General features: G+C 55.4%; 1 protein-coding gene and 1 long non-coding RNA gene across 5 annotated transcripts in view; both read right to left on the bottom strand.

Annotated features, from left to right (window-relative positions):
* The window catches only part of LOC121675712, a 3,527-nt gene extending 2,974 nt beyond the window's left edge, over positions 1-553 (bottom strand). Inside the window, exon 1 of the long non-coding RNA XR_006020200.1 lies at positions 402-553. This is a non-coding gene — a long non-coding RNA (uncharacterized LOC121675712). The remainder of the gene's footprint in view (positions 1-401) is intronic.
* A 5,881-nt stretch (positions 554-6,434) lies between these two features.
* On the bottom strand, positions 6,435-16,816 carry TMEM51 (transmembrane protein 51). Of its 4 annotated transcripts, XM_042051384.1 has the most exons (4): positions 16,745-16,770; positions 15,332-15,526; positions 8,780-9,233; positions 6,435-7,575 (listed from the first exon to the last, which is right to left on the bottom strand). In XM_042051384.1, exons 3-4 carry the CDS (start codon positions 9,124-9,126, stop codon positions 7,164-7,166), a joined length of 759 nt encoding a protein of 252 aa, XP_041907318.1. In that variant the 5' UTR covers positions 9,127-9,233; positions 15,332-15,526; positions 16,745-16,770; the 3' UTR covers positions 6,435-7,163. The 4 variants fall into 4 exon arrangements, with proteins under 4 accessions (XP_041907318.1, XP_041907317.1, XP_041907319.1 ...); XM_042051383.1 differs by lacking the exon at positions 15,332-15,526 and having other exon boundaries at positions 16,745-16,816; XM_042051385.1 differs by lacking the exons at positions 15,332-15,526; positions 16,745-16,770 and adding an exon at positions 9,573-11,448.
* Positions 16,817-18,145: the final 1,329 nt, after the last annotated feature.

The raw sequence follows: 18,145 nt of genomic DNA, 5'->3' as shown, positions 1-18,145 counted from the left end.
AATTCGGAAGGAAGGAATTCGGAATTCGGAAGGAAGGAAGGAAGGAAAGAATTCGGAAGGAATTCGGAAGGAAGGAATTCGGAAGGATTTCGGAAAGAAGGAAGGAAGGAATTCGGAAGGAAGGAAGGAAGGAATTTGGAATTCGGAAGGAATTCGGAAGGAAGGAAGGAATTCGGAAGGAAGGAATTCGGAAGGAATTCGGAAGGAATTTGGAAGGAATTTGGAAGGAAGGAATTCGGAAGGAAGGAAGGAAGGAATTCGGAAGGAAGGAAGGAAGGAAGGAAACCCCATCTTGTTTCCCTTGATTTCAGACACACAAACTGCTCCTCACCAGTGTGTTTTATGCTACATCTGTACCAGAGGTGTTTTCCATGCTCAGTGCCTATGAAAGCCTCCAGTACCTGTTCCCTCAGGGCTTTGATCTCCTCAGTTTGGGCTCCCAGCTCTTGGTTGAAGGTGAGCAGCTTCTGGGTCAGCTCAACCTCATTCCTCACTGCTGCCTGGGCCAGTTTCTTTGCCATGGCCGCGATCTCCTCCTGCAGGGCTCTTATCACCACATCTCTCCCCTTTGTTTCCAAACCAGAGACAATTTTCCTCCCCCAGCTGCAGCAGCTTCTCACCCTGTGGGCAGATTCAGGTGCCACTGCCAGTCTGCAGCCACAGAGACTCCAGACCCGCTGCCCAGGGCTACCATCTCATGGCCATCAGCAAGGGTCCTGCTGTCCCCAGCTTCCCACATTCTCCAGCCACCCACTGTCCCCACACCCTGCTGGGACTCCCGGTGGGACACAGCCATTTGGCAGGATTCAGCTGCTCTGCCAAGGACAGGGATGGCATTCCTCCCTCCCTCGCTCCCCAGCATTACCTTCTCCCGCAGGAGGAGATCCACCTCGTGAGTCCCCAGGGAAGGGGGTCCTCTCACAGCGCTTGCACCATTCCCTGAGACGCTGGTTGAGACTGGAAGACAGCAAATTATCACCATGAGAGGTGGTTGCAGGCAGCAGAAATGCCCCCTGCAGCATCCTTTTCCCTCGTCCCACAACTACTCCAAGGCAGTGGCCACTATTCAGGGCATGAGCTCACTTCACAACCAGCAGAGAAACCAAAATAAAGACTCTTAGAGTGCAAACAATCTGCACAGCAGAGAGAGTAATTCACCTCTGGGAACCAAAGCAGCCTCCAAGCAGCAGAGACACAGCAGAGAGAGGCTGCCCTTATTTTCCAGCACTGCCCAGCCCCTCAGAAAGCTGAGCTTTTTTGTCTTCCCACATGGGAACAGCTCTGCTCGCTGCCCTTAGGGCATGGGGATCCTTTGGGCTGTTCCCCAGCACAGGAGTTCGTGCTACCCTGGCTGTGTGTGTCCCTCCCTTCGCCCTCGCTGTGGTTTCCAGTTCAGCACCGGGACTGCACGGTGCTGCCTCCATTCTGCACTTCGGCACCTCACTGTTGACTTTGTGTGGCTTATGACTGCTCAAAAAACCCAACCCCACAGCAGGAAATCCACAGCATCGAGCCCCAGACCACAAAATTCATGGCAAATGTCATGTTCTCCAGCTGTGCTACTCCCCCAAACCCTCACCTCTGCCCTGCTTTATCACATACTTCATTTTCAGAGGTGTGTCACGTATGGATCCAGTTTAAAGTGCCTTCACTCGAGGCAGCCACTTCAAAGGAGGAAAAAACACCCCTTCAAACAGGAGTCGGGAACAGGCACGAGTCAGTGGTGCAGATAAATCAGTCATGGCCCTTCTGGGTCCCACACCAGGAAAAAGGAAGAGGAAATGTCCCTCTGCAAGGGCAACAGCATTCCCCCTGGGATGTCACAGCTCATTTCTTCCCTGACCCGAACGCCACCCAGGACCACACACAGATTTTGATCAGCTCCACTGGACAAGGACTCGCACCCACTTGCTCAACACTCATCCCTTTTCTGCTCCAATCAAGTTGCTCTGTGAGGACACCAGGACACAAATGGCTTGGTTTGGCATCATGGAGTACCTGGGCTCACTGCAGAGGTCCTGCTGAAGGTGTCCAGAGAGGCGGCACTGGCCGTGCTCCTGTCCCGGGCACTCGTGGGTTGCCCTGGCAGTGGTGGATGTGGTGCATGGCCAGGGGCTCGGGGAGCTGCCTGCCCAGGGAGTTGGGGGGAAGCTGCCACTGCAGCAAGGGCAGGCACAGCCTTATGCAGGCACAGAGGAGTTCCAGGACACCAGGGTTTGGGCTCTGCAACCACCTGGAGCTGCCCAGTCCGCCCTGTGCAACGTTTCAAGAAGGAACAGGACATCTAGGGTGGGAGAACACCATGTTATCTGCACGATTTTAGGAAGGATTTTAGCCCTGGATTCACGTGCACCATGTTGTGCAAAACCCAGGCACAGATCTCAGCGGAAGCACAGTTTTAGTCCTTTCCCATTTCCGTTACTCAAGGGTCAGATATTAATCAGGACATCCAGACTCCTTGCTCAAGCAAAAGGAAATTATTGGGGTTTGCTGCTTTTTGGGCTTTCCCCTCTCCATCTGACTGCCCTAATTCTGCCCATCATGCGCACGGTCCAGCAGCGCTCCCTGCACAGCTCTCCTGGCTCACACAAGGTCCTGCCCCATCGTTTCTCCCGTTCACCCAGATGAACCAAAGCCTCTCATTGTGCTCCTGTTTTCCCATCAGCTGGGCCTGTCAGACTGGGAATTCAGGCACTTCCTGCTGTTCTCTGGACGAGCAGAACTCTCCAGGACACTGGGGATAAGCCACCACCCAGGTCTCAGTTACAAGGGCTGCACTAAACATCTGCCAGCGTGGGGTCGGATCTGGGTGTGGATCCTTCCACACCCGGCTGTTAACGGAGCCCCAGACCCCAGCGCAGCCTCCCTGCGAGTCCAGCACCTTCCCCTCTCCTGGGGCACATCCCAGCCCTGCCGCTTTTGCTCGTGCTGCTGCCCACGGCGCTGGATCACTGCGGGATTGCACAAAAACCTCACACTGGCCCTGTCTGGGCACGGCAGGATGCGGTTCCCAGCCGGGTGCTGCTCCTCTGTACAACACGTTCCTCTGAGACTCGAGAGGAGCCATCCCTCCCCTTGTTAGACACTTCACAGCCGAGGTGCTTCCCTCCCCGCAGGCAGCAGGGTCAGGCTTCAAAGCTGCTCCTCCAAAGGAGGATCACAGAGCGAGGAAAAGGCACCGCGTGGACCGGCTCTGCATCGCTGTGCAGAGCCGATTCTGTGTGCATCCTGCCTTTGGGAATTCAGCTGCTCACCGCTCCAGCAGGATCTAGCTTTATCTAGGCAGCACCTTGGATTCTTCAAGAGCCAAAATAATAAAAATAATATTGGAACTTTTCAGTTGCTCTAGGTTTGATCTAAACTCCAACTTCCCTCTTAGTAAGTGGCTTGGGAGGAAACATAAAATGCGAATAGAGGAAAAGGACATTTTCCAGATCTACCTTTGCTAATGCAACCCTGTCCTGTGCTCTTCCTTCTCCTTACCGAACTGCCCGAGTTTCTTCAGCAGAGGGAGCTCCAGGTTTTCGTTTGACCCCCTCGCCTTTCCCGAGGATTGCCCGGAGGAGCTGGGAGGGAGTTCCTGCTTCTGGAGACTTCCCCGGGCAGCAGCATCCACCCACCCACCTTCCCTGGGCACCTTTCCCTGGGCAGCAGAACGCACCCACCCTTGCCCGGGCACCTTCCCTGGACATCCCCACCCACCCTTGCCCGGGCAGCCCCACCCTACCTGGGCAGCCCCGTCCAGCACCAGCTCGAAGGATGCTCCCGCGGTGCCGAAGCTCAGGATGTCCCCCGGCCTCACCCTGACGGCCGCGTTTTGGACCTGGCAGCTGTTGACAAAGGTGCCGTGGGGGGAGTTGAAGTCCTGAAGGACGAAGCTGTTGTCTGAGGCGGAGAATTCCAGGGCTGCATGACGATCTGCCACACCTGCGGACTGGGAGCAGGCAAGGGACAGGCAGGGGACGCTGCTGGAGGTGGCTCCAGGTCTGTCCCTGCTTTGCCAAGCCCATTTTCTGGTCGTCAATCCCAGCATAAACTGGTACCTTTGCACTTAGCGCGGAGGACTCCAGCACATCCTCCTCCCTCCCCTCCGTCCAAACCACGGCTCGTTTCAGGATGCTCAGCTGCCTCGGCCCTACCTGCAGGACGATGTCGGCCCCTCTGTGGCTCCCGATGGTCGTGGTGTAGGATTTCAGCTGGAAACACCCCGAACTCTTTGGAAAGGCTCGCCTTGCCCAGCCCCCTCACCTGCAAGGCTTGCACCAAAAACCCAACTTCTCATTCAGCAACCTCCCACCCAACACAACCTGAGCCACGAGCAGCTCAACCAACTCACACACTAGAATTGTACAAGATGACCCCAAAAGCGGCTCTGTCCCAGCTGGCAGTGTGGCTGCAGTAGCCTTGGAAACCTTGGCCATGCTGGAGCCTGCTGCTGCCTGCCTGGGTGAGTTTTTCCTCTTTGATTTGTTTAGGTTTTTTTTTCCTTCCCCTTTTCCCAAGCAACTGGCCTGGCAGCAAAACACAGCTCCGCGCCGGCGTGGCCGCAGCGATCCTGTGCCAGCTGGGGACACACGTGGGAATGCGTATCACAAACCTCACAGGGGCCCTGCCACCTGCCAGGGCTGCCAAAGAACCTTTAGTCCTCATTTTGCTTATTTTTTATTTAATATCACACACACACACACAAATGGGTATGGCAACCTCAGGCAAGGGGACAAGCATCGCTGTCAGGTGGATGCTGTCAGCCACTGGTGCTTCTCCATCAATATCCCTTGGTCCTAGGCTGCCACATATCCTTTTACAGCAGAAAAAAAAGGGAAGAAGCCACACTTGCCACCACCAAACCCCAGCTGGGCCTCACAAGTCCTGCAAGATTTCATCATGCTTCATTTTGAGGCACGAGCAGCAGATTTGGCAGAGCTTCTGTGCAAATCTCTGCCAATTTGAAGCCATTCACTTTAGACCTGTCGCTCCCTGCCCTTGTGCAAAATCCCTCTCCAGCTCTCTTGGAGCCCCTTTAGGTACTGGAAGGTGCTCTAAGGTCTCCCCAGAGCCTTCTCTTCTCCAGGCTGAACTCATGGGTTGTCCTGGAATGAGAGTTACCTTCTGCAGATGCTGAAACACATGCAAACCTTGAACACATCCTGATCTCTCACCTGCCAATGTTTTCCCCTTGAACAAGCAGCCTGAGGTTGGGGTGAGATGAACCTGCTACAGGACATGCATGGAAGAGACAGCTGTGCTCTCCCCACTTTCTTCTCCATTGCCCTTGCCTTCAGGAATACCCATCCCCTCACAGTGCCACAGGGAAAAGCCATCCTAGGACAATGATGGTCATGGCTCTGGGAGCACCCACACTTCTCAGCACCCCACATCTCCCTCTGCCTCCCAAATACCACCAAAGGAAAAGCATGCAAGTAGCCAGAGATGCTCATTAGCCATTTGGACATTTTTGGCATGATTCCTGCATTACTCATAGCTTGTGTCACTGAGGTCACTGCACTTCACCACAGCTTTTCAGCTCTTTTCCTTCACGAGACAGGAGGAGATGTAGGAGAAGATGCTGCTTTTGCCAGTCTATTTCATTTGTTTTTTGACAAAGCTCAATAAAACTTTACCTTAGAACTGCTCAGACAAGAAACTTCACTTTAGTCATCCAGATTTTCTAGGACCACTGCTACAGCTGCATTTCTTCACCAAGGAGAGAGGACTTGATGCCCAGTGGGCTCTTAGGGGCACCTGTCCCTGGGACACAACCTCCAAGGAGCTGCACCACCTTTCCAACCCCTCAACAAGACCCACAAAAGGACTCCCCACCCCAAGTCTCTCAGTCTGGGGTATATTCTTATACTCTTTGATTCCTTCTCTTCAGTAAGCGAGTCCTTTAGTTAATGAGGTTATTTTGCCCATCTGAGATGATGCCTTGGGGCACAGCAAAGTAAAAGTCCTGTGACATAACAAGAGAAATTAGGAGATGTAATAGGAAATAATAATTAACAAGAGAAACTGTTGTGTGGTTTTGGGCCAGCATCTCTTCTTTGTTTTGGTCACTTGGACTCTCCTCATACCTTACATCAACTACAGCACCAATCCAGCCTCTGCTGAACGGTCCCTAACACGGACATGGCTCAGCGGTGGACCTGGCAGTGCCAGGTGTTGGACTCAATGATCTTGGAGATCTGTTCCAACCTACAGGATTCCAGGATCACATGGACATCAGCCTCACACCAGCAAAGCCACCTCCACATCCCATCTCAGTCTGCCCAAGGGAGCCCGTGGCTGGATGTGCTGATGGCTTTGTAGCCGATGGCTTTGCTGGAAGCCCGGGAGGCAGCACAGGGCTGGGGTGCCCAGGGAGCAGACTTACAGCAGCTGAGGCATCACAAACCTGGGGAAGGGCCCAAGTGCACAACGCACACACAACGCACACACACAGCGTATAAAACATTTATTCAGACCAGTCTGCCTGCACAGGACGCTCAGCAGTGCCTTCACCCCCGGCACCGGCGCACGCAGCTCCCAACCCCCTGGAGCCACCCACTTGCCTCGAATGGAGCACAAGACACAACAGGGAAAGCAACCAAGGCAAGAAACCCATCCTCTCCCTGAGGAGCAGGAGGCCCCTTTCAGCTGCTTCCCACCAGACCTTGGCAGGAGTCGGGGCTGGCTCTGGGCCACCAGCCCAGCCCAGTTGGGAGCCAGGGAAAGCCGTGGTGCTGCTCTGGCAACACGCTTCCCCTTCCTCAGAAAGAAAAGACACCCAAAAAAAGAAACATTTCACTTTTCCACTTGGAAAATCCTTCTGCAATATCAGTCTGATGGCTTGGAAAAGTCTTTCTGGAAGCGAGGGGGAGAGGAGGTGAGAGGATGCACTGGGTGGTCTCATATCAAACACCACAAGTGACACCTTTGGCACATCCAGCCTTCATTTACTTCACAGCAGCAGAACTTGTGGTGATCAGGTTTCTTTCCCCACAGCCTTTTGTAAAACCCAGTCCCAGGGAAAACATGTCCCATCCTTGTGCCACAGCACGTCCTCCACGTGGCAGCTTCCACGGAGCCCTGGCTGCTTCTGCACCCACACACCAAGCCCCTCTTGGCATGGTGGGTTTTAAAAAACCCTCAACCAAGCAGCATCACAGATTCCTCTTTTTTTTTTTTTAAGGCATTTGCTGGCTTGCTGGCATTTTCTCCTGGATCTCCTCGTACTTGGGCGGAGGGGTGAGGGGCTCTATCGTGATAGGGACACTGCTGTTGCCCTGTGCCAGATTTAGCCTGATGTCCTTCAGGTGCAGCTTCTCTGATTTGATCCTGCGGACCTTGAGGGGCTTCAGGCGCTTGCTGAGGCGGGAGCTGTGCCGGCTGGGCTGCCTCTCCGGGCTGGGCTCTGTGCCCGCGGCTCCCGGGGCCTGGCTGCTGTCATCCAGCCCCGCCAAGGACTCGTAGGAGGGCAGGGAGATGCTGAGCCTGTTGCTCCTGTCCGAGTCTCTGGGCTCAGAGTAGCCCGTGTTCATCACCTCCTCGTAGCTGGGCACGTAGTACTGGGAAGAGACGTCTTCATCCTCTTCTTGACTAGAGGGGAAAGAGTTAAGGCTGTGGGTAGCATATCACTTCAGCTTCGTTGTGGGGAGGGGATGGAGAGGAAAGAATAAAACCACCCCACCCCACCAGAAATAGTTTTTGCCCTTCTGCATTATATGCCAGTTTCCTTTTGCTTGACAGAACAAATCATGACCCCACCTAAGTTCAGACACATTTTCCTTGTGATTTATGGCCATCTTTGATTATCACTTTCTCTGCCCACAGACCCTTTTCTATTGCCCAGTGGTGATTTCTTCCCTCAAAAGAGCATCAGTTTTACTCCTCCACTCTCAAAACCCAGTCAAAATACATTAGAAAAGGACATCACCCCTCTGTCTTTGTCATTCTGATGTCTTATGGGTTGGGTACCTTGGGGTCTTCTGCAGAGAGATTCAACTCTGCTCTATGCCACCATCTCTGCACAGGTACCTGCACTCACTACTTGCCATTTCCTTGGCATTCTGAAGTTACCTTTCCAATCAAACATGGAAAATCAGTTTTCTGGGTGGATCTGAAGACCCTGACAAGAGCCAGCAGAGCCATTGTCCCCTCCTGTCCCCTTGCATCCTACATCATCCCAATGCTCCCCCGCCTCTCTCTGCACAGCGAGCTGTGTCGGTGGACACGGACTTCCCCTGCGCCTGTGTTTGTGCTGCGGTAGCAGCCTCTGCTCTGCTCCACGAAGCTCCCTGAGTAAACAGCAGAGCCCTGCAGACTTTCACCGGGTCTAAACTCCATGGCCAGTCTTCAAGGCTGTTTGGCACCTTGGCTGCACCCAGCGAGGCAGAGACAGCCCCTCTCCTGCCCCTCTGGCTGCTCTCCCAGTGTGTGGCAGGAGCCTGCTGCTCTCTGCGTTACCCACGACCCTGCCCAGTGTTCTCTCAGCTCGCTCCTGTGAGCCAACAGAACCAGAAGTGGCACCTCTCCCAGTGCTGCCTTCACCACAGCTCTGTGTAGACCCCACCTCACAAACCAACAAGGCTCCCTTACACTTACAGCTGCAAAAACGCAGCTGGAGTCATTCCTTTCCTGTCTCCAGGACATATCAAAACCCTAAATCACAGCATGAGCATCCTTATTTCAGCACACGCTGCCTTCCCCTCCTTACTCCAGATCTTCCTGAGCAACAACAGCCCTTGGTTTCATTCCCACACCCGATCCCGCTCCCTTTGTCCCCAAAATGCCTCCTCCTCACCTGTCCTCCTGCTGCGAGGGCTCCGCAGACACCTGGCGCTGCACGTGAGTGATGGCCAAGTCCTCGCTCTGCCTCTTCTTGTCACGGATGTTGAGGCAGATGGAGAGCAGGAGCAGCAGCAGACCTGCCCCCACCAGCACGTAGGCCACCGAGAAGGTCTTGCTCTTCAGGATGCCCCCGGAGCCGCGGTCGGGCTTGCTGCTGTTCCCGGCGTGGCTGCCGGGCTTGTCGGGGGGCCCGAAGCCGGGCACGAGGTTCCACACAGCCATGATGATGCCGAGGACGAGCATGCCCAGCCCGATGGCTGTCAGGGCGTAGTGGGACCCGTTGGCCCGGGACTGGGCCATGGCTGCTGGGGGGCCGGGCTGTGCCCACGTCACCGCATGGCTCGGGGCAGGGGGGCTGCAGCCCTGCTGGCATGCGTGCGGCCCCCTCCCCGGGCAGGCAGCGAGCTCTGGGGGCAGAAGGGAAGCTGCGGTGAGTGCACGGCAAACAGCAAAGGCTCTGCAGCCACCACGACACCGATTCATCCAACTAACGCTGGAATCTCACGCTGCCGTGCCTGAGGAGTGCACATCAGGATAGAGCAGGGCAGCTGGATCCTTCCTGCCCATTCCCATTCCCACCCCTTGCTACTTTCTCAGCTGTAATATCCACCAACCTTTGAAAACAATCAAATCGCTGATGTTTGCTAAGGGCTTAGATTTCCTGTCCTTAGGAGTGTGATAGCTTCACAGCACCAAAAGAAGGCCATCAAAATCTATTTCAAGAGCTGTTGTCAATGCAAACCAACCTGGAAATGCTCAGAAACACCTCTCTAGCTGAACAGTTTCTCCTCTCCCCCTGTTTGGGAGGGAGAAGGGCTCCTCACGGCGCTGGCTGCCTGCCCTGGAACGCCCTCCTGCCCGGAGAACAGAAACCAAAACTGCCTCTCTCCCAGCCAACTCGACCCTGTGGCTTCCCCTGGCTGCTGCTGGCAAGGGCTGCCGGGATGGGGAACCCTCGGTAGGGCCCCTGGCTCACTTCAGGCCGGCTCTCGCCCTCCCTGGAGCAACACACGCTAGTGTTGAGTGCCCTGGCTGGATCCCTCAGGGATGTCTGAGCACCAACATTCCCGACCAGCCAGGCCACGGGTGGGAACTCCTCCTCTACTGCTTCCTCTGAATGTTTTCCAAGTCACCGGGACCAGACGTGCTCGATTTCCAAAAATAAGCACACGGAGCCACATCTCCTACCAACTCGCCTCCCTGACCTCAGGTCCCGTGACCCACGGGTGGCCAGCCTGCATCCTCACAGCTGAACTGCCCCATCTCCACCCCAGTGAGCCTTGCAGATTTATGGATGTGCCATGTCAGGGATCTCTCCTTCCCTCCCCAGCTTCTTGATGCTGGGTTGGGCTCGAGGTGGCCCTGGGCTGTGCTGTCAGTGGTGCTATATCCACACACCCCCCCACAACCTTCAGCTCAGCCCTCTTGAGCTCAAAAGCTTCATGTTTGCTTGTTTAGCTTGAGCACACGCCCAGTTTGCAGGGTCAAGGGCCAGGATAAAGCAGCACTCCCAGAAAACAGAGTGGCTGCAGCAGGAAAAGGCACGCACGCAAACCCGGCGAGGAGGAATCTGCAGAGAAACTTCCCCGATCCCTGCCTGAGCTCCAGCATGGCTGTGGAGACTCCTGGAGGGGTGTCCCAGCCCCTCTGGACACATCCCAGGCCCCACATGGGTCTGGGCAGGGTAAAGTCTTGGCTCCCACAGTTTGCTGGGGTTCTGGGACACTCAGGAGCCGCTGATCCCAGCCCCATGGGAGCTGCCACAGGCAGGCAGGGGCAAGCCTGTCATTCCCTGCCGTGCCCAGCTCCAGCATGGGGCTGCTGCTCTGTGTGCTCCTGGGGGAAGGCATCCCCTGATTCCAGCTTTAATTCCATCCTAGTGAGCAGCTGTTGAGGATGTGGAAAACACTGCATCCAAAACGTCCTCACCAGCATTCCAAGAGCCATCCTCCCACCCAAGCACTTCCAAGCCTGTGACTGGTGGTACCAGCACTGGCCTCTGCCCTCCCACACAAAGGTTTTGCTCTCTGCTTGTGCCCTGTGGGGTTTTTTCCTCACCTGATAATGCAGCTGAGCTCCCATCCTTGTCACAAACACATCAGCCAGCCAAGACTTCACATGAGAACACCTGTGATGGCCTTGGGGCAGGAAAACCACACCGCACCCATGGTGGGCACAGAACACACACAGGGCTGGTCACCTCTACCCGTAGTGTCTAAACCTCTGTGGCTGTTCACAGCCTCTGTGGCTCCCCTCAGGCACCTCAATCCTGGAAGCGGGCAGGATTTAAGCTCCTACATCACCTCTGTGCCTGGAAGTTTTTCACAGATCCCTTGCAGTGCTACCCATCAGCCCAGCAATCAGATTAAAGCAGGAGACTTTCTATTCCAGTCTATCTCTCCATTGAATTAGCTGCTCTCCTGGCTTTCCAGAGCTGTTCCTATCGCTGCTCCAACAGTGCCCTGACGTCAGTATCCCGGGAAGGGAGCTGCTGCTGTCTCTGCCTCAGGTCCAGCATCCCCGGTGCTGTCTGGATGCTCATCCCACCCTCACAGAATGGTTTGGATGGGAAGAGACCTTAAAACCCATCTCGTTCCACCCCCTGCCATGGGCAGGGACACCTTCCACTATCCCAGGTTGCTCAAAGGTCCATCCAACCTGGCCTTGAATACTTCTAGGGGTGGGACAGCCACAGCTTCTCTGGGCAACCTGTGCCAGGGCCTCACCACCCTCACAGGGAGGAATTTCTTCCTAAATATCCAGTCCAAATCATCCCTCTTTAAAACCATCTCCCCTTGTCCTTTCCCAACAGGCTCTGTAAAAAGTTTGTCCCCACATCAGGTGGGTGAGTGGTGCCTGAGCACTTCAGCCCCCTACAGCCCCCTTCCCCTTTCCTCTGCATTCAAGCCAGACCCCTCTCCATCCCATTCCCTGCTTGCCCATGCCCTGCCCTGGCAATGATTTACACCAGAATCTCTGAACCATTAAACTCCTCCAGCAGGGCTGCAAAGCCCGGGGGCCACCCACACCTCTTCTGGGCTTCCTGCACCTCTCCCCTACTCCTGCAGGCTGCCAGAGCCCTTCGGGATGCTCTTTCGACATGGCCAAGTGATAATTGGGCATGGGAAGGTTCAGGATAAGCCCGAACCACACACCCTGGAGGCTTTGGCACAGGCGCCCAGGTGCAGCAGCAGCAGGAACAGCTTTCCTCCGTGGGAGACAGACCCCCCCCCCGACAGGGTCAGCCCTGGATCACGTTCCGCATCCCGGTGCTCCTGGAGGAGCTTCGGCCCCGGCCCCGCTGGGTGACTCACGAGGAAGCCCGACACCCCCCGCTGCCCTCAGCAGCACCCACGCTCCTTTGCCTTCCACAACCTTTGGATTTTCCCTGCCATGACATCACCTTCCCACTCACGCTCCAGCAGCAACACCTTTGTCACAGGATCACGAGAGATGAGTCTGCAGTCCAGGGAACAGGTCAAACCCCGATGCAGTCACCAGACGTGGGATGAGCTCCAGGGCTTCCTTGCTCCCCAGGAGTCATCAGAGCACGGCTCCCAGGACAACACTACAGAGCAACACAGCCCCTCGGAGCTGCCTCCAAAAACCAGGCTGTGACTCCATCACCAGTCATACCACTAATTTTCTGGAAAACTCTGGGGGAAAATAAACTCGTTCTCCAACCATTCGAAGATTCCAGAGTCTCCTCTGTGTTAGAATACAAGGCTCTCCCTTCATCCTCATGCTTCCACCCAGAGAACCTGCTCATTAACCCCCTTCCCTGCTAATTGCTGGCCCAACACATCCTCAGGAGCTCACTCCTGCAGTGGCCACAACCTCGTGCTGAGCCCTCGTTACACAGGGGTTCAACCCATCAGGAACACAAAACTCCATGTGGGGTCTAAAAAGCAACAGATCAGGACTTGTGAGGTATTTTCATAGAATCCCAGAATGTCTGGGTTTGGAAGGGATCTTAAAGACCATCTCCTTCCAACTCCCTGCCATGGTTTCTCTCTTTTTGGCCCTTCTTGCTATTCCTGTTACCCCTGCCCCAGAAACAGGGATATTTCCGGCCAGATGCAGCCCAGGGGATGCAGGGAATACCCAGAGAAATCCAGCTGAGTTAGGAAAAGAAGCATTGCTGCTGATTTAGCCAATTTCTGATCTTTTGGACAAATCCCAGCCCATTTTAGAGCATCTCACCAGGGAATAAGAGCCTGGAGGGACAGCCCCATGCAGACTATCAGGACTTTTCCACATTTTGCTTATACTTCCTGCCTAGAGCACAAAAGAACACGTCCACATGTCCATTGCCCCGGCATTCCCTACAGACATTTAAGAGCTATTTTACCCTCTTTTTTTCTTAAATTTCATTTTTAACAACCCTTCCTCAGCTGTACGTTGTAGACAGCGCTGGGGGAACAGCAATGTTTTCCTCAAACCCCGCCCAAGGCTCTCCCCCCTCTCCCACTCCAGAGGGAGCCCAGGGCCCCCAGCTCTGCCACTTCCTGCAAAACAAGGGCGTCATGGGAAAGCCCATTCCCAGGCTCAGGATGCTGCAATCCACCTCGCTGGCTGTGGCCTCCACAGCAGAACAACCGTGCCAGGGCTCACAAAACACCCCATTTCCACAACATGGTGCCTGACCATTCCCAAGCCACATGCCTCTGCCTCTGCTGTGTCCCTGGGAATTCCCAAGGGTTTCTGAAGCAGCACGGACCACACGGGCCACGGCAGGCGTTCTCCAGAGCTGTAATCATGACTGTGCAGCAGCCATCACCTTGGCCTTTGGCACTGAGATATAAGAAACTGCCTCCCAGACTCCTTCTCCCCATAATTCCATTACATCCATCCAAGCGGCGCCTGCTGCACAGTGGTAATGGACAGGGACAGAGAGTCCCTTTACATTTGTGTTTCAGGACATTGCCATTTGTTCCTGGGGACAATGCTGCCGTGGCCACCGAGGCCACGCTGGCACGGGCTCTCGGCAGGTCGGCGAGCCCTCGCTGTGCCCTGGTCACTGTGTAAACACGGTCCTGTGGCTGTTCCTGGTCCAGGCTCTGGGATCGGCACGGGGAGCAACTGCCAGACTAATGCTTTCAGGGCCAGCTCTGCTAAACCAGGGATGGGGGCTTGGGGTGATGCCTACGATTTTTAGCTTTTTATATTTTTCATACATTTGTAGCTTTTTAGATTGTTGATGCATGGCTGTAGCTTCTAGTACTTTTTCCTATCTTTCTTCCCTACATTTAGGAACAATAAGCTAACCTTATAGACACTTTCCTAAAATATTGTTTAGTCTCATTCCAAGAAGAGAACCAGCTACTAGGACTTTCTGTTTTCCAACCAGAATGTGGACCGGACGTAACAAAAGCGGGGCAAAAGAAGCCTCTGGACTGCTTCCAGTGTGGCAGGACCCCAGGAATTATCTTCAGGTTGCCCAGAGAAGCTGTGGCTGTCCTACCCTTAACCAACTAACCCTTTAATTGGACAGTACATGATGAGTGTACTGATCGACTAACCTTATAAGAACTGTAGAATTACCATACCATATTGTGTACCTGAAAGCTTTCAAGTAAAGGTTTGCTTTTATATTCACTCTAATGTCGTTGGGAAGATCTATTCAATTTTCCAGGCAGCAGGGGTGCTCACCTCTCTTCGGGGAGCTGAATTCCCTGTGCACCTCGGCCTGGGAAAGCATGCCTGTGTGGGAAAATCCCAGCACTTTGACTCTTTCTCCTTCCTGCTTTCCTTTGGACACCACTTTGCACCTCTGAGTTTGGAATTTTTTTTAATTCTCCTAATCTGCTGTTTCCGCTGAGATAAAGCCATTCCTCTGCAGCCTCCTCCTGGTTTTTGTTCTGGAACCTCTCCCCGTCTCCGTGCCAGATAACACCCAGATAACACACCCTCCTCCAGAGCCTTCCAGCACTAGACCTTATCCATCTGCCCTTTTGATGTCCTCTGAAGCAGAACCCAGCATTTCCCCTTCCTCTCAGCCCTTCTGGAGTGCTTTATGCCGGAGCCCCTGGATGATTATCTCCCCTTCCTGCAAGCCACTAACCTGGCACCTCACGCTGCCATCGGCCTCGCCTCCTTCGTCATCCTCTGCCTGGATTTCCAGCAACGCCTTTTTCCCCAACACAGCATCACCTCTCCCCATGCTTTTCCAACGAATAAGACACACAAAGAAAACCCACTGTGGATGGTCCAGGAGCCCCCAGGGCAGAAAAGGAGTGAGAGGTGACGCTGGAGGACACAGAGCCAGCCCGGGGACACGGAGCTGGCTGGGCAGCCAAGCGACACGGAGCAGCCAGGCACAGAGCAGCAGTGTTCCGCAAGGTGGGCACAGGTATTTTGATAGGGATGGAGGTTGCACCAGGTCACCTGCACTGCTCACACAGGATATTCAGCTGCTTCCACAGAGCCCTGACATCAGTTTCTGCCTGTGAAATACACTGGGAATGAGAAAAGCATGGAGCAGCATTGGGAAGCAGACACATACCTGGGCTGCCGGAGGGATCCCTCCTCCTGGGCTCCAGGTGAGAGAGCAGGCAGACAGCCCTGCCCAGCCCTGGCCCTCTGGCATCTCCCACGGCACCGCCACGGCGCCAGGCACCAACACTCAGCTCTCTCCAGGGCACCGATGGCCAAACATTCCTCCTTTTCCAGGCATTTCCCTTCCCAAAGGTTTTCCAGCCTGTGTAATTACACAGCTAAAATCAAAGGCATTTCACATACTTCCGAGTCACCTCAGTCCAGGGCTGGTTCACCAGCCCCACATCCACATGTTCCCCACTGACACCTGGGAGATTTCCCTTTCTGGCTCTCATGCCAGGACATCTGGGGCTGTGGACAGCTGCAGGATGCTTGGATTTGTTGTAGAGGGATGTGTTGTGGCAGCATCCCATCTGGCCTAGGTCTGCTCCAGAGAGGCTTTAAGGAGCCGGAAGGCCAGGGCCACACCTCCTGGTGCAGCTTCACCTCACCAGGCTCCATCCACCACGCAGAGCCAAGGGTAGCCCATCTCACACGGGACACACTCATGGAACCGCTGGCTTCTGCTCACATATCCACACTTCCCAACAAACCCTGCTACCCTGGGCTCAGCACCACTTGTCCCCACCATGTCACCTCCAAAAATCAAACACCAACATCAGCAGGAAACCACTCTGGGACACGCTTGGGAGACACCTGCGGGTTTGCTGAGCCCCTCAAAGCTCCAGGCCACTCTTTCTTCGGCGGGAACGTCACGACAGGAAGGGTCGAACCCCCAGTGACCGGCGCTCGGCTCCTGGACCGCCCGGCCCCGACCTGCCCGTGCAGGTGTCCTTCTCCTTGGCTTTGTTTGCTTTCCCAGCAGCCTGGCCCACACACCGCTCCTACACCTTCCCGGGGACGGACGCCGCCAGCCGCGGGCTCGTGATCCGTGACACCCCTGTGGGGCTGCCACCCGTGGGAACCGGCTGCGGGGTGGGTTTGCCGTGGGGGATTGCCTGACCCCCTCCCTGCCGCTGATCCTTCCCGAAACCACAGCCGCTCTTCTCCCCACTGCTAGCACGGCCCCCCGGTCCCTGCCAGGGCTGACGAGGTGCCCGAGCCCAGGTGCTCCCAGGGGGGACCCCAAGGCACCGCCGCTCCCCAGACGCCGCCGCTCCAACCCTGGAGTGCGCGACCGCGCTTTGGGGGTCTTTGCTCCTGTTTTGAGGGGTGTTTGCCCCGCTTTGCAGGTGTTTCCCCAAGCTTTGGAAGTGATTCCAGCTCAGCCCGAGCCGGACCCAGCTCCCACTGCCTCCCGTTCCCGGTCTCCGTTCCCGGCGGAACCGAGCCCAGTCCGCCCCTCTCCCGGTTCCCAGCGCTCCGAAGGATTCCAGAACAGGGGGTCCCGTCCCTTCCCGGCTCCCCCGACCCCACATACCTCCGGCGGCGGCTGCGGTGGGTCCGGCGGGGCCGCTCCGCCCTCCCCGGCCCGGCCCTCCCGGGGCGGCGCTTCCCGGGACAGGCCCCGCCGCTCCCCGGCCCCGGGCACCGGGATCTGTTCCGGGAAACCGGGAGAGCCGCGGGGGCGGAATCGAAGGGATTTCCGAAAGCAGTAGGGAGACCACTAGAGAGACCCCCAAACCCAGGTGTGGGTCACACTGGGGATGCCGATCGGGTCACCCCCTCGGAGCAGTTGCAGCCCCCATTTCTGCTTTCATGGAATCCCGGAATGGTTTGGGCTGGAAGGGACCTGAAAGACCATATCGTTCCACCCCCTGCCATGGGCAGGACACTTTCCACTATCCCAGGTTACTCCGAGCCCCACCCCAACCTGGCCTTGGACACTGCCAGGGATGGGGCAGCCACAGCTTCTCTGGGCACCCTGTGCCAGGGTCTCACCACCCTCCCATGGGAAAATTTATTCCCAACACCTAATGCAAGTTTTAGTTTTTATTCTAATAGTTTAAAACCCATCTTTCAATGGACCTGCTTTGTAAAACTGTCTTTTACTGATGAGTGGAGCTTTTTCTCAATCAGTTCCAAGCTGTGTTTGCAGAAGCCTCATTTTGAGGAACTCCAATCACTCAGGCTCATCACTGCATTCAACAGAGCAAAGCCAATATCCCTGCAAAGCCAAGCTTGCACTCACAGAGAGCCTGGAAAACACTTTTTATCAGGCTGCTGCTCTATAAACACTCCCAGTTAACCACTCACTTGCCAGGAAGAGCCATTTCAGGCATGGCCCTCACCACAGCTTCTGGCCACATGCCTTGGTCTCATAGCCAGACATCCCCATGGTTTCCAGACTGAACCATGGGGAGCAGAGCTGGGCTCTGGCAAACTTCAATGCAACTAATGCTGTGTCCAGTGTCACCTCTCCTTGGCTGCCACCCCAGCAGCAATGGGGATGTGTTTTTCCAGGCTCTTCTCACACCCAGCTGTAATAACAAACACCACCAAGGACACAAATCCTGTTGGAGATGATACTCAGGGTATCATCCCCGATCTAAGCAAAAAAACTGCATCACTGTGCTGCTGGACGAGCCACTGCAGTTTTTCCTGTCCCTTAAGCCCTGCGAGACCTTGTGAAGGCAAAAGCCATCACGAACCCAATGAAACGTGTCATATTACCTGGCGTGACTCAGCTCCACAGCCCTGCCTTGGGGCCACTGGTGTTTAGGATGCTTGGGAAACCCCCTTTGCTTCCCTGCATCTCTCCCTACAAGCACAATCCCGCATGGAGCCGATGGTATTTTCCACTGACTCACCTGCCCTGGCGCACGGCAGCGAGACCTCCCCCCTCTAATCAAAGGGCAATTCTGAGAGCCGTGCTATACAA

This window comes from Corvus kubaryi, unplaced genomic scaffold (genome assembly GCF_017639235.1).
Source record: "Corvus kubaryi isolate FWS band 111438036 unplaced genomic scaffold, C.kubaryi_AGA036_p1.0 75, whole genome shotgun sequence".
Lineage (NCBI taxonomy): Eukaryota > Metazoa > Chordata > Aves > Passeriformes > Corvidae > Corvus > Corvus kubaryi.
Note: the sequence above shows the minus strand (reverse complement) of the source record. Positions and strands in the feature narration are given on the sequence as shown.